At 47.6% G+C, this 27,191-nt stretch overlaps 1 protein-coding gene across 1 annotated transcript in view; it reads left to right on the forward strand.

Annotated features, from left to right (window-relative positions):
- Positions 1 to 27,191, forward strand: part of ZFR2 (zinc finger RNA binding protein 2) — a gene marked incomplete at its 3' end in the record, with an annotated part of 435,737 nt that overhangs the window by 296,972 nt on the left and 111,574 nt on the right. Inside the window, exons 14-15 of the mRNA XM_082246780.1 lie at positions 3,071 to 3,125; positions 19,045 to 19,168. Of these exons, the coding sequence (XP_082102906.1) occupies positions 3,071 to 3,125; positions 19,045 to 19,168 (179 nt within the window). The remainder of the gene's footprint in view (positions 1 to 3,070; positions 3,126 to 19,044; positions 19,169 to 27,191) is intronic.

A 27,191-nucleotide genomic window follows, 5' to 3' on the forward strand; every position in this document is an offset into this window, starting at 1 on the left:
ACTGATAACGAACTACTGATCCCGTCTTCAATGCTATTTATGAATAAATTGAACAAGGTTGGTCCCAGGACTGAGCCCTGGGGCACCCCGCTTACTACCTCAGACCAGTCTGAGTATGCGCTGTTTATTACTACCCTTTGGACACGGCCTTTTAGCCAATTCCGTATCCAAGAGCAAACCCTGCTGTCGATACCTGCAGACCTTATTTTATAAATTAAGCGCTTGTGGGGAACTGTATCAAACGCCTTAGCGAAATCCAAGTACACCACATCCACTGGTCTCCCCCTATCTAGCTCACAGCTCACTTCCTCGTAGAATGCTAAGAGATTGGTTTGACAAGATCGCCCATTTGTAAACCCGTGCTGGTTACTACTGATGATGTTGTTATCTTTAGCATACTCTACGATATAGTCCCTTATCATCCCCTCCAAAAGTTTACATATTATTGATGTCAGACTGACAGGCCTATAATTTCCCGGGATATGTCTCTGGCCCTTTTTGAATATCGGAATCACGTTAGCCTTCCTCCAATCCCCTGGTACATCTCCTGTCCTAATACTGTCAGCAAAGATCAGGAACAGTGGTCTAGATATAACCATACTGAGTTCCTTGAGCACTCTCGGATGTACGCCATCCGGGCCTGGTGATTTGTTTGTGTTAAGTTTATCCAGTCTTTCCCTGATTTCCCCCTCTGTTAGCCATAGTGGCAAGTCCTGTGTATTACTACTAACCATACAGTCATGGTCAGTGTACCCTTCCTTTTCCTGCGTAAAGACTGACGAGAAAAAAGAATTCAGCACGGTTGCTTTTTCAGTGTCCTCTGTAACCATCCTCCCATCATCGCTAATTATGTGTGCAATATGCTCTGCCCTAGTTTTTTTGCTGTTGATATATTTAAAGAATATCTTTGGGTTTTTTTTACTATCCTCCGCTATTTGTCTCTCAAAGTTGATTTTAGCCATCTTGATTTCGTGTTTACACTTCTTATTTTCCTCCTTGTATTGCTGGAAGGCCGATACAGTGCCCTCTGATTTATATTTCTTGAAGGCCAATTTTTTTCCCCTAATAAGTTTTTTAACGCTACGGTTTAGCCAGCCAGGTTTGGCTTTGTCTCTTCTAAATTTATTCCCCATAGGAATGCACTGCAAGATGCCTTTGCTTAATATTGTTCTAAAGCATTCCCATTTTTCCTCTGTGGTCAGTGATCCCAGGGTTTGGTCCCAGTTTACCCTTTCCATCAATGAGTACAATTTTGGAAAGTCTGCCCTTCTGAAGTTTAGGGTTCTTATGTTCCCCACTTGCCTTTTTATATTGTTGTTTATACTAAATGTGATCATCCTGTGATCGCTAGAGCCCAGGTTGTCCTGGACTCCTACCTCCGAGATTATGTCTGGGTCATTAGTGATCAATAGATCCAGGATAGCATTCTCTCTAGTAGGGGAATCCACCAACTGCGACATGTAGTTATCCTGTAAGGTTTCCGTGAATAGCCGGGCCTTATGCGAGTGTGCAGTCCCCTCTTCCCAGTCAATGTCGGGATAATTGAAGTCCCCCAATATGATGACTGATCCTAGTTTTGCCGCTTTACCTATTAGTGCTAAAAATTCCAGCTCTACCTCCTCCCCTTGGTTAGGTGGCCTATAGCAAACCCCCACAACTACTTTTCCCTTATCTTCTTCCCTATCGAGTTCAACCCACACAGATTCTAAATCCATGCTCATCCCATCCGTAATGTCACTCCTTTCTAGCACCTTTATATTGTTCTTGACATAGAGACATACCCCTCCCCCTCTTTTACCAACCCTGTCCTTCCGGTACACCGAATACCCTTGGATATTGGCCAGCCAGTCATGTGAGGGGTCGAACCAAGTCTCCGTAATTCCCACAAGGTCTATGTCCTCCTCATGTACTAACATGTCCAACTCATCCATCTTATTAGCTAGGCTCCTGGCATTAGCATATACCCCTCTTAGTTTTACGGAAGTTAAACGTGATTGGCGGTTTTGTTTATTTCTGTTTGGTCTGCTGTTCTCCCGCACAGACCCGCCAATTGATGTTGTTGACCTACTGTCGCTATTGACCCTACAACTGCCTTCAGTCCTCTGCTCCCTCCTGACTGATTCTATTTCTGAGCCCTCCCCCCCCGTCTCCTAGTTTAAAAGCCCCTCCAACTCGGTGGCCATCTTTCTCCCCAAAAGAGCTGTACTGTCCCCATTAAGGTGCAGCCCATCCTTACTAAAGAGCCGGTAGCCGACTGCAGCTGCTAGCAGCATTTCATTTGGGTGACTTTACTATTGGTACTTTGGAAGAACAGGTATCACTATATATGGAGAGCATGCTTATCTTCTTGCTCAACCCTGGAAAGGCATTAGCTGCAATCTTTAAGGTTTATTGCAAACATTTGTGTTCTGATTTCAAGGTAAACTGAAGCAAGTCCACCATTTTTACTATTGACACTGGTGAGAATTTAGGTCTAGATCTTGCCCTTTACAGCTGACCAACAAGTTTTGGTATTTAAGAGTTGAGATCCAGCTGCAGCACTTAAACGATCCCTTACAATCTGAACCTGATTATAGCATAATTTAAAGCTAAAACGTGTAGAGCAACTTACCATAACCTTTAACTTGATTAGTAGGATTTACATATTTAAAATGCTCTTTCACCCCAACATTCTGTACATTTTATCTGATTCCCCAGTATATATATCTAAAGCTATGTTTCATGAGATGCACTCCTTACCTTAGCAGCCACTGCAACTCAGGCAGCCCTAGCTACCTCGTTTATAGATGCAATTTGATCTATATCAGTATTGTCTTCCTTACAGAGGGTTCATCCCTTCTTAAAATATCCTTAAAAATGTTTAATTCCACCCAATAACCCACTGTGGCATAACCCCAGTCCCTCCCACTTTGTGAGCACTAGCTGTATGATAAAGGACTCTATGTAGCTCTTAACCCAATTTGGCTCCTTGCAGTGCTTCTACAACTCCCTCCACTTGAGATGTTGCTTTCCTCTGACGATACAAAACTAATATCCAGACTTTAATATTCAGGACATATTCCCTTAACAGTCCTAGACTACAGAAACTATTGGGATGGAGATATTCCTGATCTTCATGATCAAGAGTGGGAATTTGCTAAACTTGATTTCTCTTACGTCCTCCAACAGTCGCCGCTCACTCATACAGTCTTCACCAATGGGGCTAGGCAAAAGACTTGTTAGAACAAAAGCATTTCCATAGACACACCCATGGGGGCTGTCCCACTGGTCCAATACCCCTCCTGCAATAGCCATCTCAACTCAGTTTGTCTTCTGCCTAGTTCAGGAGTTGTCAGGCTTCCCTGTGCTGGGGCTACAGTCTCAGCCTTCTTCTTCTCCATTTTATGATTTTATTTTCTGAAAATGTCTTTTTTTTCTTTGCATTGCTAGCTGTTTATTTTGTCAGCTTTTAGTTTGTCGGATCTTCGGATGAAGATGGAATTTGCGTAGCTGGGAACCGGACTGGTCGTCCTTGTTCTCCAGGACAGAGGATCAGATGGAATCCCAGCCCACCATCGAGCGTTTCGCAGGCTAAGTGTTCGCCCTGGCCTCATAAACGACCCATCCCTGTCCTCAGGGATGCAGCCTTGTGAGGTGGCTACCTCACCGGACACATGCACGGCTCGTCCGTGCACTCCTGGTGTCCTGCATTTTTGGCTGGCGGCACTCCCCTGCCATCTGAGGGTGGGCGGTTTTCCCATTCTTATGAGGCACCCCATGCCATCGGGTACAGGTAAGTACACTCTGTGTAGGGCCTCTGTCTGGGGTCGGCAGTCCTCTGTGTCTGTGGTGTCCCCTATGTCTGTGCATTTTTGGGCTCCCTGATCCTGGTCCCTGCGGGGGTTTTTTTTTCTCTCACAGCCTGCGCTGTGTGGGGTTTGGGGGATCCCTCTCCTGTGTCACTGAGGTGCTTGGAGGTACTTGGTACTTGGAGGACTAGCGTGGCGACCGCTGCGGGGGTTGAAACCGCCGGTCGGCCATTTTAGGTGTGGGCAGCATGTCTGGCTTCACTGTGGGTGCTTGTATAGCATTGTGTGTAGTGTATTTTGGCGCCTTGCGACGCCATCTTGTGTGTGGCAACGATCGTTCCGAGCACGTCGGCGGCCATCTTGCCGAAGCCTCCCATTGCTTTGCATAGGCATCCATGTTTCCTTAGCCTGCAGCCTCTGTTCAGTCTCTGCGGTGACATCACTTCCTTCCTTTATTCTGAAGCGACCGAAGGAGCTGGTAACACACTTCTGGGGCTCTGTCATGTTGTCCTTTTCTTTTCCTCCATTGTGCAATCTTCCTGGCTGTTTGTCCCTGCGGTGGGGGTTTGTGTTCCACAGCCATTGTAGCGGTGTGCTGCGGGGGTCCGCGGCGCTCTTAAAGGGCCAGTACCTTATATAAACAAAAATAAAACACACTTTTTTTGCAATGGAATCTCAGGACAGCAAATTCCCTCCAGCTTTGGTTGGGGGATTCAAGTTCTTCTGAATCCTCTACTCTGACTAATCTGGCTGCTGTTGTAGCGTCTTTGGTGTCCAAAATGGATGTGCTGATGTCTGAACGTGCTGCTAGAAAAAGGCCTAGGATTTCTTTTTCTTCTTATTCCAAATGTGACATGGTTGCTGTAGGTAGCGTGCCCCTTTCAGGGTCTCACTCTTAGGACCCGCAAGAGTCTGAGGGGGAGGTTACAGGGGTGGAGGATTCCCCCCCTGGGACGCTGGAGGAATGCGTGGCTATGAATGCACTGATTTCTGCCATTAAACACTACATTTAGAGGATGAGCCCAATCCTCCGGGCATTGTCATCTTTTGGTACAAACAGGACCCGTAAGACGGCGCAGGTTTTTCTCTGCCCTGCTGAGTTTCATCACACTGTGAATGAACAATGGCGCAATTTGAAACACACCTTCAGGGTGCCTAGGAGGTTTCAACTTCTGTATCCTTTTGCGTCTACTACGGTTGCACGCTGGTGTGTGGCTCCTCAAGTGGATCACACTGTAGCCAGATTGAACAAGGCTACACTGGTTCCTACCGAAGATTCTCCGGTATTTAGGGATCCTACGGATAGGAGGCTGGAATCGCTTGCCCGCCACAATTATGTGGTGGCGGGTTCCATGCTCAGGCCTATTTTCGCCTCTGTCATGGCGGCTCAGGCTGTGGCGGACTGGACCAAGGTGCTCAGACGCACACTCGTGGCTGATTCTGCCCCTCCCACTACCGTGGAGATGGTGGACTAGATTTATCAAGGGGTCATGTATTTGTGCGATGCAGCCTTAAATGAGGCCCCTTTGGCTGTGCGCCTGTCCAGTGTCGCGGTGCTTAGCCCTCGGCTGATCTGGTCGAAGAGCTGGTCGGCTGACCAGAAATCTAGGAAGGCGGTGGCTGACATTCCCTATGCGGGGTCTCGCCTTTTTGGGGAATCCCTGGATGAATTGGTTAAGGGAGTGACTGGGGGCAAGAGCACTCTGCTACCCCAGAATCCTAAGGGCAAGTTTTTCCACGGTAATGGGGGTTCCTTTCGTGCCTTCAAGTCACAGTACAAGGGAAAACCCTTCAAGGGCCAGGGTGGCCAGAGAAAGCCCTGGGCCGGCAAACAAAAATCCGGCCAAGCTGGTGCGGCGGCCCAGTCCGCCTCTGCCTGAAGGGGCGCCCTCACCCATTTTAGGGGTGGGGGGATGTTTGCGCGGTTTCCTCCAACCTTGTCTGCTCCTAGTTCAGGACAGGTGGGTTCAGGAAATCGTTCGATCAGGGTACAAAATCGAATTTCTTTCACGGCCAGTCTTTCCCTCAAATCTTCATTTGACCCCAGGGCGGTTACAGGACCTGCATCAAGCAGTGCAGGATCTCCTCGCTCAGGGGGTAATCGTCCCGGTGCCTCATCGGGACAGGTTTCGGGGGTTTTACTCAAATCTGTTCACCGTCCCCAGAAAGGAGGGCAAAGTGCGTCCGATTCTGGACTTGAAAGCTCTGAACCGATTCATGCGCGTTCGAAAATACCGCATGGAATCGCTCCGCTCGGTGGTAGCCTCTCTGAGCCCGGCAGAATTCCTGGCCTCTATCGCCCTGAAGGATGCGTATCTACACATCCCCATATTCGAGGGTCATCAGAGGTACCTCCGATTCGCTGTCGTGGAGGAACACTATCAGTTCGTGGCATTACCTTTCGGTCTCGCTTCGGCTCCAGGGGTCTTTACCAAAGTGCTGGCTCCCGTTCTGGGGCTGCTGCGGGCGCAGGGCATTGCGGTCTTGGGTTATCTGGACGATCTCCTGTTAAGATCGAGTGCCAGTCAGAGCCTGCTGCACGATCTGTCCACTACGGTCCAGACGCTCCATGAGTTCGGTTGGACGATCAACGTTCAGAAGTCGACCTTGTCTCCTTCGGTTCGTCTCCCGTATTTGGGAATGGTTCTGGACTCTGTTCAAGCAAAGGTGTTCTTGCCGGAGGACAAGCTCCGGACCCTACAGTCCGTTTGAAAACATCAGGGAAATTTCATTACCTCTGCTATCGAAAAAGGTTGCCTTTCTGGTAGCGATCACTTCTGCTCGCAGAGTGTCGGAGTTGGCGGCATTGTCTTGTCGCTCCCCTTACCTGGTGGTTCATAGGGATAAGGTGGTCTTGCGACCTAACCCGTCCTTTCTTCCAAAGGTGGTTTCGGATTTTCACATCAATGAGGACATTGTCTTATCTTTGCTCTGTGCGAATCCTAAGCATCCTAAGGAGATTGCCTTGCATTCTTTGGATGTTGTCAGGGCGATCAGGGTTTACCTGTCATCGACTGAATCCTTTCAGATATCGGATTCCCTCTTTGTACTTCCTGAGGGACCGCGGAAAGGTATGGCTGCGTCTGCGCCTGCGGCGACCATTGCAAAATGGATCACAGACAGACAATTATTCAGGCCTATTAGTTGCGGGAAAGGGTACCACCCTTCCCTGTCAAGGCGCACTCTACCAGGTCGGTGAGTGCGTCCTGGGCTTTCCGGCATCAAGCCTCAGTGGCCCAGGTGTGCAAGGCTGCGACTTGGGTCGTCAGTGCACACCTTTTCCAAATTCTACAAAATTGATGTTCTGGCATCGGCGGATGCCTCCTTTGGCCGCAAAGTTCTCTGGGCGGCAGTCCAGTAGGGGACCCAGGTTTTATGCGGGTCCCTGGCTGTTGGGGTTGTTTACCCCTTGGTTATTTGTTTTCCTGGGTTGTTGCTCCTGTTGAGCCTTTTTTGCTGCCCAGAGGGTTACCTTTCTGTTCATGTAAGGTTCCTTTCTCTGAGATGGGTACTGTGTTGCCTTTTCTGATGGTCGTGTATCCCACCCCTCATGTCTACACTGCTTTGGGACATCCCCATTGGTGAAGACTGTATGAGTGGGCGGCGACTGTCGGAGGGCGTAAGAGAAAACTGAATTTTGTAAAATCTTACCGTAAAATTCCTTTCTCTGAGTCATCCGACAGTGCCGCCCCCGCCCCTCTTTTGGGGTTCTTATACGCTTAACTGCTTTGATACCAAACTGAGTTGAGATGGCTATTGCAGGAGGGGTATTGGACCAGTGGGACAGCCCCCATGGGTGTGTCTATGGAAATGCTTTTGTTCTTAAGTCTTTTGCTTAGCTACTCCTAAGGAGAGGAAGTCAATACCCCATTGGTGAAGACTGTATGAGTGGGCGGCGACTGTCGGAGGACTCAGAGAAAGGAATTTTACGGTAAGATTTTACAAAAATTCTGTTATTTTTACAGTCATTTTTTTGCACCTGGAGCGGTTAATACTTTGTAGCGCCACCTTTTGCATTGTTGCCAAAAAGTTTGGCTTTGGTTTCATCTGACCAGAGCATCTTCTTCCACATGTTTGGTGTGTCTCCCAGGTGGCTTGTGGCAAACTTTAAACGACACTTTATATGGATCTAGATATGGACCTACATTATTTTATTGTTTAGGTCAGGATAGATATACACTATATTACCAAAAGTATTGGGGCGCCTGCCTTTACACGCACATGAACTTTAACCAGTTTACCACCGGAGGATTTTGCTGTCTTCCGTCCAGGCCACTTTTTGCGATTCGGCGCTGTGCGACTTCAACTGACAATTGCGCGGTCGTGCGACGCCGTACCCAAACGAAATTTACGTCCTTTTTTTCCCACAAACAGAGCTTTCTTTTGGTGGTATTTGATCACCTGTGCGATTTTTACTTTTTGAGCTATAAACAAAAAAAAGAGCGTTTATTTTGAAAAAATAACAATATTTTTAACATTTTTTTATATGAAATTCCCCCCAAAAAAGATGTAAAAACCAATTTTTTAAAAAATTTTTGGCCAATTTGTTTTCTGCTACCTATGTTTGGTAAAAAAAATCACAATAAGCGTATTTTGATTGGTTTGCGCAAAAGTTATTGCGTTTACTAACAAAGGGAAAGATTTCTGTCATTTTTGGTGTTTTTTTTTTAACGCGTAATGGCGGCGATCTGCGATTTTTTTTTTTTTGTGGGACTGCGACATTGCGGCGGACAGACCGGACCCTTGACTGACATTTTTGACACTTTTGGGGGTACCAGTGACATTACTGCAGTAATCAGTGCTATATATATGCACTGTTACTGTAAAAATGACACTGGCAGGGAAGGGGTTAATTTTATTGGAGAGGGAGGGGTTAATGTATGCCTGGTGCTTACTGACGTGTAGGGGGGGAGGTGACTGTGTGAGTCATGGACAGATCGGATGTCCAGCTATGTTGAACAGTCCGATCTGTCACTCCCTGTCACTATGGAGATCCGCCCGCTGTGTTTACACACAGCGGGCGGATCTCCACACTATCGCCGCTGCTCCTCCCCTGGCCCGACTCCCGCTGTGAATGAAAACAGCGGGAGCGAGCCTCCGGCGGCGCGCAAGCGCCGCCCAGAAGGGGGAGTGTCTGACGACGTTAATACTACGTCGTCAGACGATAACGAACCACTTTGCCGCAGTACTATTACCGTACTCGGTCGGCAAGTGGTTAATGACATCCCAGTCTTAGTCCGTAGGGTTCAATATTGTGTTGGCCCACCCTTTGCAGCTATACCAGCTTCAACTCTTCTGGGAAGGCTGTCCACAAGGTTTAGGAGTGTGTTTGACCATTCTTCCAGAAGAGTTGAAGCTGTTAGAGCTGCAAAGGGTGAGCCAACTCAAAATTGAATCCTACGGACTAAGACTGGGATGCCATTAAAGTTTATGTGTGGCTAAAGCCAGGCGTCTCATTACTTTTGGTATTTAAGTGCTACTTGATTTTTCCTGATTGTGGATGTTTGTATAGCAAGATTCTTTTTTTTTTTTTTTTTTTTTTTTTTTTTTTTTACCCCCTTCCTGACCAGGCGGTATTTTGCGATTCGGCACTGTGTGACTTTAACGAACAATTGCGCGGTCGTGCGACGCTGTATCTAAACGAATTTGGCATCCTTTTTTTCCCACAAACAGAGCTTTCTTTTGGTGGTATTTGATCACCTGTGCGATTTTTTTGATCATGCGCTATAAACAAAAAAAGAGCGTAAATTTTGCAAAAATAGCAATATTTTTCACATTTTTTTATATGAAATTCCCCCCCAAAAAATGTAAAAATCTAAATTTTTTTAACATTTTCGGCCAATTTGTTTTACGCTACCTATGTTTGGTAAAAAAAATCGCAAAAAGCGCATTTTGATAGGTTTGCGCAAAAGTTATCGCGTTTACTAACAAAGGGAAATATTTTTGTAATTTTTGTTGTTGTTTTTTTTTTTTTAACGCGTAATGGCGGCGATCTGCGATTTTTTTTTTTTTTTTTTTTTTTTTTTTTTTTTCGGTACTGCGACATTGCGGCGGACAGATCGGACCCTTGACTGACATTTTTGACACTTTTGGGGTTACCAGTGACATTTCTACAGTAATCAGTGCTATACATATGCACTGTTACTGTAAAAATACACTGGCAGTGAAGGGGTTAACTTTTTTTGAAAGGGAGGGGCTGTGTGTGTCCCTAGGGGCGTGCTTTCTACTGTGATTGGCTGTGGCTTCAGCTGTATGAACGGTGATCAACGGTTCTACATAGTAGAACCGTATGATCATCCTTCATACACAGGGGAGAATGACAGGCAGCTTGTTTACACAAGCCGCCTGACTTTCTCCCTCTCCCCCGACGATCGCAGAGTGACCGGCGGACATCGGGTCCGCTGGTCACACGCGGGGGGGTCCGTGACCACGCCTCCGGCGGCGCGCGCTCGCTCCCTAGACCCTCACATGCTAGCGACGTAGACCTACGTCGCTTTGCCTGTGAGGGGCTGACCGCCGACGTAGATAGTCGTGCGGCGGTGGGCAAGTGGTTAATGTAGCCTTGACCAGTACTTTATAAGGGTGTATTTATAATGTACAGTGCATTTTGGTATTTCAGTTAGAGGATAGCAACTGTTTATATACTGTATTTTTCGCTCCATAAGACGCACCTAGGTTTTGGAGGAGGAAAACAAGAAAAAAAAAGTATTCTGAACCAAATATATAAAAAAAAATAATACAAATACACACACACAGTATACGGTAATAGCAGTAAGGGTACTTGCAGAGATTTGCTTGTAGGCACTGTCTGTCTGTGGCTGAGCCCGGGAGGGAGCATGCAGCTGCAGTATAGAGCAAAGCTGCTGCTTCCTGTGTATGGCTCCTCCTGTCATTGGCCGAGTGCATCTGATATCACTCCCACCTGTGAGCCGGACCTAGACAGGAAGTAGGGGCTCCGTTCTAGACTGACAGCTGAGCCGGGAGTGGGGACACCGCACCGTGGAGAGCCTCGGGGATACTGCCCGGTACCCAACCTGTAGGGACTTAGTCAGTAGTCGCACGATAAGACGCTCATACATTTCCCCCCATTTTGGGGGGGGGGGGGGGCGTCTAATGGAGCGAAAAATACGGTACATACCAGCCACTTTATTAGGTGCATCTTGCTAGTATCGGGTTGGACCCCCTTTTGCCTTCAGAACTGGCTTAATTCTTCCTAGCATAGATTCAACAAGGTGTTGAAAACATTCCTCAGAGATTTTAGTCCATATTGACATGATAGCAACATGTAGTTTCTGCAGAATTGTCGGCTGTACATCCATGATACGAATCTCCCGTTCCACCACATCCCAAAGGTGCTCTATTGGATTGAGATCTGGTGACTGTAAAGGCCAATGGAGTTTGAGCTTTGTAACATGGTGCAGCATTCTGCTGGAAGTAGCCATCGGATGATGGGTACACTATAGTCATTAAGGGATGTACATGGTCAGCAATAATACTCAGGAAGGCTGTGGCGTTTAAGCGATACTCAATTGGTACTAAGGGGCCCAAAGTGTGCCAAAACAATATCCCCTAAACCACCACCACCAGCCTGAACTGTTGATACAAGACAGGATGGATCCATGCTTTCATGTTTAAGCCAAATTCTGACCCTACCTTCTGATTGTCACAGCTGAAATCAAGACTCAACAGACCAGGCAACAATTTTCCAATCTTCTATTGTTCAATTTCGAGGAGCTTGTGCGAATTGTAGCCTGTTTCCTGTTCTTAGCTGACAGGATTATCTCAAACCAGTCTGCCCATTCTCCTCTGACATCAATAAAGCATTTACATCCACTTAACTGCTCTGGATATTTTCTTTTTCGGACCATTCTCTGTAAACCCTTGAGATGGTTGTGTGTGAAAATTCCAGTAGATTACCAGTTTTTGAAATACTCAGACCAGCCCGTATGGCACCAACTACCATGCCACATTCAAAGTCAATTAAATCCCCTCTTCCCTTTTCTGATGCTCAGTTTGAACCTCAGCAAGTCGTCTTCACCACATCTAGATGCCTAAATGAATTGAGTTGCTGTCATGTAATTGGCTGATTAGCAATTTGTGTTACCAAGAAATTGAGCAGGTGTACCTAATAAAGTGGCTGGTGAGTGTGTGTATATAGATTTATTTTTTCCTGTTCTTAGTGTAGAGTATATTTAGAATTGGGTAATGGTTTTGTATATATTGCAGATGCTTAGTGATTAAATTGCGGGAATAAAAGGTGCCCATTGTAAGCACCCTGGTCTCAACCCTTCATTTTATAGTAGAAGAATGCTATCAATACGGACAGAGCAGGTAGACTAGAAACTCTTATATAGAACACAACAGCTGTAAAAGGTTTTAAGTGTTAATATAGTTTTGCATGAGGAAATCCGTAAACTGTATAGAGTAGTATTATCCTTTTTGTTATTTTTTTTTATTTGCAACGCTGAAGATTAGTAAACTTTTATTTCTCTGTCGCTCATTGACAGACGTAGTCCTCGTTGATTAATAACAACTCGGGTTATACTGCCCTCTACAGGAGTAGGACTAGACAGGAAAGAAAACGTTCTGGCCACACCCTAGGGGCAGTCCCAGAGGGTATATCCTCTCACTTCCTGCTACAGCAAATCAGTTTTTTTTCTGTCTAGTTAGGAGTAAGGACCTAGATGCCTTGCTAGGATCTTCGGTCCTGGCAGGATTTTTTTCTTAGAAAGATTTTTTAGACAGCTTTTTTCTCCAGTGTTCCTGTGAGATCTTCAAGCAAGAAAGCTGGAACTGGGCGACGGGCTGGATGTTGAGATCCAGTGGTCACCCCAGTTCAGCCTACGAGCGCGTGCAGGCCATAGCTCCGCGCTGGGTCGGCCGCGACATAGTCCCACTGGACGGGGACTGACCCTGCGAGTTAAACGTCTCGCTTAAACGCCAATGACCATGAGTCATGGCGTCCGTATTGGTCGACAGCCCTCCCACCCCGGTGGAGAGGGGTACTGTCAGGAGTTGGCGCCCGCCTGGTTCCGGTATGGTGAGTAGTATGTTCCCCCTTTTCCCCCTGACGGGTTTGTGGTGAACGCGGGCCCCTCTCTGAAATGGTAAGGATGGGTCTCCCCTCTATCCTATAATATGTCACAGATCCCCCTATTTGAGTGTGATTTTTGTGAACAAAAAACCAGGAGGCTTGGTTTGGGAGCTGACAATCTAATGTCATTTCAAAACTGTAAAGATGACTGAAGTCGGTGTCAGTACTAGAATATTACTGTGGTAGCATAAGGTATCCTACCTGTCAGAGGTGTTCACAGGGCGATGTCTATGCATGTATAACTGCAGTCCAGATCGCATTCCTCCAGCAAGGGCAGGCTGCCTTCCGACGGACCGCATGCGGCCCGCCAGGGTCCGGTACCGCCGGCCAGGCTGATCACCATCCAGGGTGAAGTTTGGGGGGCCGATGCACTCCCGCAGGCCGCTAGGCAGAATACAGCATCCCGCAGGCCGCTGCTAAGCCGCCGCTATCCTAACAGGCCGCCGCCATTGTCTTGCAGAGCACACGAGGCCGCCATATTGGCGTAGCCTCGTGTCTCCAGCATGGGGGCGGCCATGTTTGAGGTGACCAAACACCTCGTGGAGCCAGGGGGAGGCGCCGGAAGGCGTGTTAAGGGGCCGACCCGCCTCCTTTACCCAGGAAAAAGGGCCAAAGACTTCCTGTCTGTAACAGGACAGCACTGAGCAAGCTGATGAAAACTTCTGTGCATCAGGGATGAGCCTTGGGGTCTCTCTCTCTCTGTGGGGTCCAAAAAGGCAGGTAACACTGAGGGGCGCTGTTGCGACTGGGGGATACAAAGAAAAAAAAAACGTTTTTTACTTTGTAATTTTTTGTCGCTGGCAAATGTCTTGTATAATCATTGACCCTGCCGCATAGGTATCCCCACCTGATCCCCTCAAGGTGGCCGCAGGACCCTCCAGTACCCCACTTGTTTTTAATGCATTATCGGCAGTTTTGGAGTCTTTGGTATCCCGGGTGGAGGTGGCCTGTCAGGGACGGGGATCAAGAAGCGACCCCCGCCTACCCCTATTTTTTATCTGATACTTCAGATACGGATTCGGAGCTGGTCAATGCAGCTGCAGGTCCCTCTTATGGGGCTGTTGTCTCAGGTAATGTCTCCTCAGCAGTGAGGAGAACGTTTCTGCCTCCGCCATAGCACAAGAGTGGTGGATGCACTAGTTGTGTCCTTCCAGGAAACCTTTAGTCTTGAGGTTACACCGGCAGAGGTAGCTGAGACTGAAATTCCTTTTTGGTACTTGTTAGCCTACCAAAAGGGCAAAGGATTTTCCTTTACCCAAATGGGGTCGTTTTGAAACGAACCCCTGTTATTTCCAAACGCATGGCTAGGCGCTATCCGTTTGAGGAATCCCTCTTTAAAGGATAGACGGTACCACCTGCTGTCTTGCCACAGACTGTTAGGATAAAGAGGACCTCGTAACCAACGAGGACCTTCCCTTTCTGCTCATAAAGAGTTTGTTCGTTCCGCGAGGGCGGGCAATAAGGCGAAACCCTCCAAAGCCCCTTCAGAGGGTTTTCAAAGGGCGCTGGTCGGCTAAACAAAAAGTCCGGCTCAGCCAAGCCTGAAGAATACAGCCTGATGCGCCCCTACCCATCTCTGGGGTGGGGGGATGTCTTCACCGGTTTCCGGATCCATGGCTTGCCAGAACCCCGGACTAAGGGGTTCGCGAGATCATACGGTCAGGATACAGGATCGAGTTTCGATCACTTCCACCGGTGCGATTCTTCCCTTCTAACATTGAACGGTTGCAGGGGTTCTATTCGAACCTGTTCACAATGCCCAGGAAAGAGGGGAAGGTGCGTCCAATTTCTGGACTTGGGGAAAAATGGAGTCCATCCGAACAGTGGTAGCCTCCCTGCATCAGGGGGATTTCCTGGCGTCCATAGACATTTAGGATGCCTATCTTTATATCCCCATCATCGCAGGACATCAGCGTTTTCTTCGCTTTCCCAAAGATCATCCCTGGTTCCCACCAGGAGACTGAACTATCTGGGCCTAATGTTGGATACATCATGGGCAAGAGGGTTTCTCCTTGCGGAGAAACTCCAGAAGGTTCAGTCAACGATTCGGATGTTGCTGTCCGTCAATTGGCTGGGACGGATGGTGGCCTTCTTAGAGGCAGTACCGTATACCCAGTCTCATACCCAAATTCTTCTGAAGGAGATTCTTTTCTTATGGAATCAGAATTCCGATTTCCTGGACAATCGGATCCGGTTGAGCGAGCGGACCAGGGAGCCTCCGATGCTCAACCAGGGGGAAGTCATTCCTTCCGATAGTATCCAGGTTACCAATAGGGTGTCGGAACTGAGAGCGATCAGATTTTGTCTGATCTACTGGACCGAGCAGCTCTAGAGCAGCCCGATTCGGATCCAATCGCACAATGCCACGGTCGTGACTTATGTCAAGAAAGGGACACTTAGTGTCCTGGTGGCCATCGAAACGACTAGCATCTTTCGTTGGATGGAACGGTTTGTTCCGGATCTCCCCGCAGTGTTCACTCCGGGGGTGGGAAATCGGCAGGCAGATTATTTCAGCCGTAGATTCTGGATCAAGGGGTATGGCCTCTTCATCCAGAGGTTTTTCACTAGCTATCCCTTCATTGGGGCACCCCGGATGTGGATGTGTTGGCACCTTGGCTCAACAGGAAGGTGCGGAGGTTTGTAGCTCGCACCCGCGATCCTCTAGCGGACGCAGCAGAAACGCTGATCGCCCTGTGGGGGCAGTATCAGCTACGGCATGCCTTCCATCCTCTCAAGTTACTGCGGGAACTTCTTCGCAGGATAGAGGTGGAGGAAATTCCAGTTATTCTGGAAATTCCGGACTGACCTCGTCGAGCCTGGTACGCCGACTTGGTGAGGCTAGTCGCGGACGCTTCTTGGAGACTTCCTCTCAGGGAGGATTTGCGGTCTCAGGGACCGATCTTCCATCTTGCTTTACAATCGCTGGCCTAATGGCCTGGCCATTGAGACCCAGGTACTGAAGGACAAGGGAGTGTCCGCTTCAGTTATTCCTACCTCTAGTTAAAGCAAGGAAAGCGACTTCCAGCGCATGGAAGTCTTATATTGCGTGGTGTCACTTTTGGATTTCCCCCACATACCTATTCGGTGACCCGAATCTTGGTCTGTCTGCAACAAGGGGTTGAGCAGAAACTGTCCTTGAGCACTATTAAGGGTCAGGTTTCAGCGTTGGCTATCTGCTTTCAGAAACCTTTGGCTAATCATTCCTTGGTGCGGAATTTCAGCCAGGGGGTGCGACATCTGGCTCCGCCAGTGTGCGCACCCTTACCGCCTGAGATCTTAATTCAGTGTGGTCGGTTCTTCAGAAACTTCTCTTTGAAGATATTAGCGAGATTCCCTTGCTTACATTATCCCAGAAGGTGGCCTTCTTGGTGGCCATTACTTCTGCACGCAGGGTGTCAGAACTGGCCGCATTATCTTGACGTTCCCCATATCTGGTGGTTCATAGGGATAAGGTGGTTCTTCTTCCAAATCCATCCTTCCTTCCTAAGTGGTTTTCAGAGTTTTCATCTGAATAAAAATAGTGTTACCTTCCCCGTGTCTTAAGACTAGCCATCCTTGGGAGTTTGCATTACACTCCTTGGATGGGGTTCAGAAGGATACACTTGACTACTACGAACTTGTTTTCGTAAGACGGACTCACTTTTTGTGATCACGGATAGCCCTTGAAGGGGGTTGCCTGTGTTTGCCGCGACCATATCTAGATGGACCAGTCAGACGGTGGTACAGGCTTATTCTATTAAGGGTCGGAATCCTCCGTTCCCTGTTAAGGCGCACTCTACTCGGGCGCCTAGTGTCTCCTGGGTCTTCCGCCATCAGGCGTCAGCGATCCAGGTTTTCAAGGCGATGACTTGATCATCGGTTCATACCTTTACAACATTTTATAAAGTTGATGTGATGGCATCGTCAGATGCCTCTTTTGGCCACAAGGTTCTGCAGGCCGCAATCTGAGGAGACTGTTGGTCTACCTCAAGGGTTTGTTGGGTGTTTCACTTAGGTCTCATCTTTTTGCTCGATGAGTCCTTGATGCTTCTGGTTGGCTCCGGTTGGGCCTTCTGGATTTTGATTTCTGTTATCCCACCCCTCATTTGTGGTACTGCTTTGGGACTTCCCGAGTTGTTATTAATCAACGAGGACTACGTCTGTCAATGAGCGACAGAGAAAAATGGATTTTTGTAAAATCTTACCGTAAAATCCTTTTCTCTTAAGCTCATTGACAGACGTAGTACCCCCCCTCTGTTTTTGGGTTGGGTTAAATTCTCTAAACACTGCTTTGTGACATAACTGATTTGCTGTAGCAGGAAGTGAGAGGATATACCCTCTGGGACTGCCCCTAGGGTGTGGCCAGAACGTTTTCTTTCCTGTCTAGTCCTACTCCTGTAGAGGGCAGTATAACCCGAGTTGTTATTAATCAACGAGGACTAAGTCTGTCAATGAGCTTAAGAGAAAAGGATTTTACGATAAGATTTTACAAAAATCCATTTTTTTATTAGGTATGTGTGTATTCCATTACCTGCAGGTAGCTGTTTTTGCTAAAAATATTTCCCATCTGTGTCCCCTTCACACCCTCGAGATATTGCTTTTAGTAGCTCTCTTCTGGTGCTGTGAAGGTTAACAGCAGTGGCTCCTAATCAAGAAAGTTGTGCCGCTCATTAGCCCCTCTGCTGTCTTTTATATAGTGTAGCAATACTCCAACGGGAGCTGCTGGTTACTGATTCCCCTGGGTTACCCATAGCAACAACACGACAGTTTAGCATTTTTCAAAGCTCTTGTCTCAGTCAGGAAACAGTCTAGGAGTTTTTTTTTTTTGTTTTATTTGAGAACTTGGATAGGAAAAGGGATGAGTGGGATACTCCCAACTTGAATAACTATGCACAATTTGCTGGGACGTCTAAATATAGCTGAGTGCGGCAAGGCTGCTGCTTCACCTTGTCACTGCAGTGAAGAAGAACCTAATGAACTGTATTACTCTGTGAATCGCTCTTCAGGGCCCTACTTGGCACCCCCTTTTTCCCTATTCTTCAGGGCTCTACACGGTACCCCCTTTATTGTAACTTTGTGTGAGCTGGCTCCCTAATCCCCTGACTTCATTGGGATGGTCCCCCTTCCTGGGCAAACCCTTTGGCAAATCTCCTGGTACTCAGACACTGTTTTTACCGAGAGACTGCCAGCAGCTCCACACTTGGTTCACTAGGCCGACCACTTAAGACCACCTTCCTCTTACAAAGCAGGAGGAGAAACAGCCGTCGGCCTCCTCCTGGGACTCTTGCTTCCTGCCAAAGACGCCCTGTCTGATGTTCCCCCAGCTTTTATGGGCAATCCCAGGATGCATTGCAAGAATGCCCTCCCACTGGGACTGCTACAAAAGCTAATGTGTCACTGGCTGTTTCCTCCACTGTACAACAAGCTTCCTTATTGGATGCAGTGGGGAAACTCCCTCAGACCCAGAGAATCGCACCTGGAAACAGGCAACCTAACAGATCAGGCTCCTCTGATAAGCAGAAGGAGCACTAGATGCATTTACCTAGTACCTACCTACCTAGGAGGGTGCTACAATAGTCTCCTTTTAGATTTTGCAAACACTATGTATTGTATAGGCCACTCTATTAAATGTATTTCCAATCCGATAGCCTTTATACTACATAGTTGTTAGTATGTTTAGATTGTAACTTACATGGCAAACTTAGGTTACCACAAACACTATACACAACTGATAAGGTGGAAATGTTTCAGATTAATTGAAGCTTAAGGCTATTACACACTATAAGAAAATCGTGAGAACATTTCCTTCCAAATAATTTTTGTACGATTTTCGTATAGTGTGTACACAACTTTCGACAGCCAATTTTTCGTACAAAGATTCTCAAAGGGACAGAGTCCAAAATTTTTCTCGTACGGGAGCAAAACAAACGATTTTCATTTTAATGTTTACCATTTTTGTACAAGAAAAATCGGAAAAGAGAGACTGCGCATGATCAGAAATAATAAACCACAAAAAAAGCCTTTGTCATGCGAGAATTTTCGTATGAGTTTTCGTTCATTGGTTCCGATTTGCTGTGAAACGAGGAAAATCAGACCATTTGTCCAATTTTCTTATCGTGTGTACCCCACTTTAAGGCTTGCCATTGATTAATGTTTACATTGAAAACAAATGTTAAAGTTCAGGCTTGACTTCTCATTTTATTTTTTTTTTGTACCAGATACTGCAACATCTGATGAAAACTGTTTACTTAGTGCAGAGAAGTGCAAGGATACTGTAACTCTTCTTCACCAGGCTCAGTGGTTTAAGGTAAAGCATGTGTGTGCTATTTTTTTTTCTGTACACTTTACATAGTTCTTAACGTGTAGATAAACCTAAAATGTTATATTTCTCTATCGTAGACTCCTATTCATAGACTCATAGGGTTTTTCTCCTCCTTCTAGGGATAGACACTAGGTGGAAAAAAAAAACTTGTCCACGCCTATGGGGGCTGTCCCAGCAGGCATAACCCCTCAGGCTCTGCTATTCTCAAACCGTTTGTTCTGCCTAATGTCAGGGATAGGACCTAGCTCCCTGCTGGGACTTCGGTCTTAGCTGTAACATGGAAAGTTTATTTTTCTCTTATGTCCTCTGACAGTCGCCGCCCACTCATACAGTCTTCACCAATGGGTATTGACCTCTTATCTACAGTAGCAAGCTAGGCATAAGACTTGTTAAAACATAGACACGACCTGTAGGGGGCTGTCCCTCTGGTCCAATACCCCCCTGCCATCAGCATTCCACACTGTTTGTCTTCTGCCTAGTTAAGGAGTAAGATAGGCTATCCCTGTGCTGGGGCTACGGTCTCAGCCTTTCTTCTACTTTATTACTTTTATTTTCTGCAAATGTGTTTTTCTTTGAATATTAGCCTTTTATTTGTTGCTTAGTTAGTTGGTTCTTCGGAAGACTACAGTGTTTGCGGAGCTGGGAATCAAACTGGTCGTCCTTGCATTCCAGGACAGAGGATCTTAGGGAATCCCAACCCGCCATCGAGCGTTTAGCAGGCTATGGGTGCGCCCTGGCCTAGCAAACGACCTGCCCCTGTCCTCGGGCAAAAGCCCGCAAGGTGGCTACCTCGCCGGGATGCCTCAACAAGCGGTTTTGACCATGCAACGCATCCTATTTTTTGGCTGCCGGCCCCCCGCCATCTGGGATGGGGGGTTCCTGCGATCTAGAGGCGCCCACGCCATATGGAGTGGTAAGTAACTTCTGTGTGGGGCCTCTGTCTGGGGATTACATTCTGCTTGTGTCTGTTTCCCCTCATGTCTGTGTCCGGGGCTCGCATCCCTCCTGGTCCCTGCGGGGGCTTCCCTGCGCATGTTATGCTGTGTGGGGGTCCCTAACCCTGTCCGCGCTGTTAGTGTGTGATTTGGGGGTACAGACATGGTGGTGTGGACCGCTGCGGTGCAATAAACCGCGGGTCCGCCATTTTAGGTGTGGGCAGCTGCGCTGGCCTCTTCGGGCGCCATCTTGTGTGTGGCAAGGGGTTTTTTCTTGCACATGTTCGGCGGCCATTTTCCCAGAGCCTCCCATTCATATACATAGGCAACCATTTTCCCTTAGGCCAAACCTTGTTGATCCTCTAACGGTGTGACATCACTTCCTTTCCTGCATGAAGAGGGATCGTTCAGCAGCGTGGTAACACTCCTGGGGGTCTTTTTTGCTGTTTTTGGGGATGTTCCTCTGCTTTCGGTGCCTTTCCTATCTCAGTGGGATACTTGAGATTGCAGTACATTGCGGTGGGTCGCCGCGATCGCGTCTTAAAGGGCCAGCATCATAGTAATTGTCATGGAGTCCCAGGACATCAAATTTCCCCCAGCTTTGGTGAATGACTCGGGTACTCCTGATTCTTCTCCTTCTCTTGCTGCTGCACTTTAGCGTCCAAGGTGGACTTGTTGATGTCAGAACGGGCTTCTAGAAAAAGACTTAGGCCTTTGCCTTCCTCTGATTCTGAGTCTTGATATGGTTGCCTTGGACAGTGTGCCCCCTGAGGGGTCTCAGTCCTTTCCTTTTGATGGGGAGGTGGCGGACGACGATGGGGATGATTCTTCCCCTGAATCGGCCAAAGAACGCGCTGCTGTGTCTGCGCTTAATGCTTCTATTAAGGATACACTACATTTAGAGGATGAGCCCAACCCGCCGGGTAAGCAGTCTTCCTTTGGGACTCGCAGGACCCAGAAGGCGGCACAGGTGTTTCCCGGTCCCGCTGAGTTTCACGAAACGGTGAACGAACAATGGCGTAATTTAGCGCCCTTTTGTGGTACCAAAACTGTTTTGGTTCCATTACCTTTTCGCGTCTCCTACGGATTCGCACTGGACTGTGTCCCCTAAAGTGGATCACACTGTGTCCAGGTTGAACAAGGCCACTCTTATGCCCTCGGAGGATTCTCCGGTGTTTAGGGACCCTACAGATAGGCGGCTGGAATCTCTTACTCGCCACGCTTGTATATGGTGGTGGGTTCTTTGCTGAAGCCCATCTTCACCTCTGTTATGGTCTCTCAGGCTGTGGCTGATTGGGCCCGGGTGCTCAAACGCACTCTAGAGGCGGATTCCGCCCCTCCGGCTACTGTGGAGATGGTGGATCAGATGCGTCAGGCAGTTTTGTACCTGTGTGATGCGGCCTTGGATGAGGCTCCTCTAGTAGCATGGCTGTCTGGTGTCGCGCTGCTAATCCGTCGTCTGGTATGGCTGAAGAGCTGGTCGGCTGACCAGTCTTCCAGAAAGACTGTGTCTGACATTCCTTATGTGGGGAATCATCTCTTTGGGGAATCCCTGGACAAATTGGTTAAAGGGGTCACTGGGGGCAAGAGCACTCTGCTGCCCCAGAACCCCAAGGGAAAATTTTTCCACGGTAAGCGGGGCCCTTCTTTTAAACCGAATCAGGGGTCCTTTCGTGCCTTCAAGGCGCAGGACAAGGGGAAACCCTTTAAGGGGCACGTGGTCAGAAGAAGCCCTGGGTGGGCAAGCCGAAACCAAGCCACGCTGGCTCGGCGGGTCCCTCCACCTCAACCTGAAGGGACACCCTCACCCCTTCCAGGGGTGGGGGGACGTCTGCGAGATTTTCTAGAACCTTGGCTGCTCCGGATTCCGGACAGATGGATTCAGGAAATCATTCCATCAGGATGCAAGATCGAATTCCTTTTGCATCCAGCGCAGAGATTATTTCCCTCAAATCTTCATTTGACCCCAGATCGATTGCGCAATTTTCATCGGGCCATTCAGGATCTCCTCGCTCAAGAGGTGGTCATCCCGGTGCCTCATCGGGACAGGTTTCGGGGGTTTTACTCGAATCTGTTCACTGTGCCCAGAAAGGAGGGCAAGGTACGTCCGATTCTGGACTTGAAAGCTCTGAACCGCTTCGTGCAGGTTCAAAAGTTCCGCATGGAATCCCTCCGTCCGGTGGTGGCCTCTTTAAGCCCGGGACATTTCCTGGCTTCAATCGATCTCAAGGATGCATATTTACACATCCCCATATTCGAGGGTCAGAGGTTCCTCGGATTCGCAATCACGGATGATCACTATCAGTTTGTGGCATTACCTTTTGGTATCGCTTCGGCTCCAAGGGTGTTTACCAAAGTGCTGGCTCCTGTTCTGGCCCTGTTGGGGGCGCAGGGGATTGCGATCTTGGGGTATCTGGACGATCTCCTGTTAAGATCGAGTGCCAGCCCGAGTCTATTTCACGATCTGTCAACTACCGTTCAGACGCTCCAGGAGTTCGGGTGGACCATCAACGTTCAGAAGTCGACCTTGTCCCTTCTGTTCGTCTCCCTTACCTGGAAATGTTCCTGGACTCTGCCCAAGCAAAAGACTTTCTGCCGGAGGACAAGCTCCGGACTCTGCAGAACGAGGTCAGGTCCCTCAGGGACAACGCATCCTCATCGCTCAGGACCTGCATGCGGTCCCTGGGGTTGATGGTATCTGCCTTCGAGGCGATACCGTTTGCACAGTTCCACACACGATCTCTTCAAACGGAGATCCTGACCAGATGGCACAGGCTCAGGGCAATACAGTTTGGCATGAGCCACTGGGAAACTCGTCTGCAAGATTGTCCTGTCCTGATTCAGTTGACCTATGCCACAGCTGTGGCTTATTGTGATCACCAAGGAGGCACCAAGTGTCTTGGCGGCCCAGGAGTGGTTCACTCACCCTCGAGGCTTTTTCATCTCCTATGTGTCCGGTGGGGGCCGCCCGAGGTCAATTTGTTTGCCCCAGAAGGTTGCCTTCTTGGTGGCTATTACTTCTGCCCGCACAGTGTCTGACTGGCGGCGTTGTGCTGCCGCTCACCTTATCTGGTGGTACATAGAGATAAGGTGGTACTTCGACCTAATCAGTCATTCCTTCCTAAGGTGGTTTCTGATTTTCATCTGAATGAACACATTGTATCGCCTTCACTTTGTCCTAAACCTCAGCATCTGACAGGGCTTGCTTCGCATTCTTTGGCTGTGGTTCGGGGCGATTAGGTTCTATTTACAGATCACTGAGTCCTTTCAAAAATGGGATGCTCCTTTTGTCCTTTTTGATGGACCTCGTAAAGGAATGGCTGCGTCTACTGCGACCATTTCCAGATTGATCAGGCAGACTGTGGTACAAGCCTATTCACTGAAGGGTCAGGTTCCTCCTTTCCCAGTGAAGGCTCACTCTACGAGAGCGCTGATTGTACCTGGGGCTTTTTGCCATCAGACGTCGGTGTTGCTTGTTTGCAAGGCGGCAAGTTGCTTGTCTGTGCATACCTTCACTAACTTCAATAAGGTAGATGTGTTAGCATCTGGGGATACTTCTTTTGGCCGCAAAGTTTTGCTGGCTGCAGTTTTAAAAGAGAATTCCTTTTTTCTCTTTGAGGGTTCCATTGTTTCCGGGTGAGCTTCAGTTACATAGTTAGTGAGGTTGAACAAAAAGACATCAGTCCATCCAGTTCAACCTATGATGTGTGTGTGTGTTGCTTTTAACCGTACATTGTATACCCCTTATGTTGTGGTCTCTAAGGTGCCCATCTAATAGTTTTTTGAAACTATCAATGCTCCCTGCTGATACGACTGCTTGTGGAAGAGAATTCCACATCCTTACCGCTCTTACAGTGAAGAACCCCTTACGCACTTTAAGGTTAAACCGCCTTTCCTCTGAGTGAGTGGCCACGTGTCTTTATTGTATCTCCTTTCTCTGAATAGTTTGTTCCTTATGCTAGGGTCGCCAGTACAGTATTTGTACATTGATATCATATCCCCCCCTCAATCGTCTCTTCTCCAGGGAGAATAGGTTCAGTGCTTGTAGCCTTTCCTCATAGCTGATGTCCTCCATTCCCCTAATCATTTTTGTTGCCCTTCTCTGGACTTTCTCCAGTTCCAGCACATCCTTCCTGAGGACCGGTGCCCAGAACTGGACAGCATACTCCAGATGTGGCCTGGACCAGAGTCTTGTGGGAGAATAATCTCTTTATTTCTGTAGTGAATCCCCTTTTTTATACATCCCAGTATTCTGTTGGCTTTGCTTGCGGCGGCTTGGCATTGCATGCCACTGCCAAGCTTGTTGTCTACCAGTACCCCCAAGTCCTTTTCCATCCTAGACTCACCCAGAGGTTTCCCCCTAGTGAGTAGCTTGCTTTCTGGTTTCTGGCCCCCAGGTGCATTACTTTACATTTTTCAACATTAAACCTCATCTGCCATGTAGTTGCCCACCCCGTTATTTTGTTCAGGTCCGCTTGCAAGGTTTCCACATCCTGCATAGAAGATATTGGCAAGCCTAGTTTAGTATCATCTGCAAATACTGAGATTGTACTAGATATCCCCTCCTCTAGATCATTTATGAATAAATTAAACAGGATTGGTCCCAGGACAGAACCCTGGGGGACCCCACTCTCCACACGCGCCCAATCCGAGTACTCCCCATTAATCACCACCGTCTGGACTCTCCCCTGGAGCCAGTTCTCTATCCAGGTACTCACCTTATGGTCCATACCTACCTTCCTTAGTTTGTACAGTAAGCGTTTGTGGGGAACGGTGACAAAGGCCTTTGCAAAGTCCAGGTACACCACATCCACAGGCTTACCTTTATCTAGGTGGCAGCTCACTTCATCGTAGAAGGTTAATAGATTGGTTTGGCAAGAACGATTTTTCATGAATCCATGCTGATTACTACTTATAATACCGTTTTCATTACCAACGTCTTGTATGTGGTCCCTTAACATCCCCTCCAAAATTTTGCAGACTACTGATGTTAGGCTGACCGGCCTATAGTTACCCGGGATACATCTCGGCCCCTTTTTAAATATTGGTGCCACGTTGGCTTTTTTCCGATCAGCTGGCACCATACCCGTCTGTAAACTATCCTTAAAGATCAAGAATAATGGTCTGGCAATCACCTGGCTGAGCTCATTAAGAACCCTCGGGTGCAAGCCATCCGGTCCCGGGGATTTATTTGTTAAGTTTCTCTAGTTTAGCTCTAAGTCTATCTTCTGTTAGCCATGGCGGCACTTCCTAAAGTGTATTATTTAGTTCGGCCTTACAAGCAAGGTTCGTGTAGCCCCCCGATTCTTTTGTGAAGACTGAAGAGAAGAAATTATTTAACACTTCCGCCTTTTCTCTGTCCTCAGTGGCCATATTTCCTTTATCATCTTTTATGGGGCCAATGTGTTCTGGCCTCATTTCCTACTGTTTATATACTTAAAGAACTTCTTGGGGTTCTTTTTACTCTCCTCCGCTATATGTCTCTCGTGTTCTATTTCATCTTTACATTTCTTATTACACTCTTTGTAATGCTTAAATGCTGCCAATGACCCCTCAGTCTTGTATTTTTTGAAGGCCTTTTCTTTAGCACTAATATACATTTTTATGTTGGAGTTTAGCCACCCAGGGTTTAGTTTTGCTCTTTTACATTTATTTCCCTTTGGAATGCACTGGCCAATCCCCTTGTTAAGTATGCTCTTGAAGCACTCCCATTTTTCCTCCATGTTCTTTGTTCCCATGGTTCTATCCCATTTGATATTTTCTAGCAGCGAGCGCAGTTTAGGGAAATTGGCTCTTTTGAAATTCAGTGTCCTTATATTACCCTTGTGTTTCCTATTACTGTAATTAATACTGAAACCAATTGAGCTATGGTCACTGTTTCCTAAGTTGTCCCATATTTCTATATCCGTGAGCAGGTCTGTATTGTTGGTAATCAGTAGGTCAAGTACCGCATTGTTTCTTGTCGGTGCATTCACCATCTGACCCATGAAATTGTCCTGCAAAACATTTAGGAACTGCCTAGCCTTGGCTAAGTGGAACCAGTTGTTCCTGGTTGAGCTCTATTTTACCTGGTTGGCTACTTTAGCCATTGGGGAATTCAGTTTTTTGTTTCTGTATTGTTCCCACCCCTCATGATATACTACTTTGGGACATCCCTATGAGTCTATGAATAGGAAGAGCTGCGTCTGTCGAACGATAGAGAAAATTGGATTTTTGTAGGAACTTACTGTAGATTCCTTTTCTCTGAAGTTCATTGACAGACGCAGCATGGCCCCTCTATTTCTGAGTTACCGAGATTTTTTTCTAACACTGCTTGCAACCAAACTGTTTTGGAATAGCAGAGCCTGAGGGGTTATGCCTGCTGGGACAGCCCCCATAGGTGTGGACAAGTTTTTTTTTTTTCTGCCTAGTGTCTATCCCTAAGGAGGAGAATAACCCTCTGAGTCTATGAATAGGAAGAGCTGCGTCTGTCGAACTTCAGAAACAAAACAAACTTAACCAACAAGACTTTCTATTAGTGATGTTGTCTTTCAAATATGCAATCTGTAGATAAAAGATTTAAAGTGGAACCGAAGAGAAGATTTGCCATGTTATTGGGAAAATTTAGAAATGTTAATTGTGCTTTAGAGGTACCCAAATAATTACTTTTCTCTTACGTCCTCCGACAGTCGCCGCCTCGTCTAAGTCATCACTATTGGGTATTGACTTCCACTCCGCAGGAGTAGCTAGGCATAAGACTTAGTCAAAAGAGCAAAAGCATTTGCATAGACACACCCATGGTGGCTGTCCCACTGGTCAATACCCCCCTGCAGTGAACACTCCCAAATCAGTTTGTTTCTGCCTAGCGTCAGGAGTAGTTAGGCTTTCCCTTTGCTGGGGCTAAAGTCTCAGCCTTTCTATCTTTTTTCTTTGATTTACTAGCTGTTTATTTTGTCAGCTTTAGTTTTTTAGTCGCTTCTTCGGATGAAGATGGATTCATGCGGAGCTGGGAATCGGACTGACCTCCCTGGTTCTACAGGGCAGAGGGTCAGAGGGACCCCCAACCCGCCATCGAGCGTTCAGCCGTGGTTTGT

Source organism: Pelophylax lessonae (genome assembly GCF_965119305.1).
Source record: "Pelophylax lessonae genome assembly, chromosome: 1".
NCBI classification, from domain to species: Eukaryota; Metazoa; Chordata; class Amphibia; order Anura; family Ranidae; genus Pelophylax; species Pelophylax lessonae.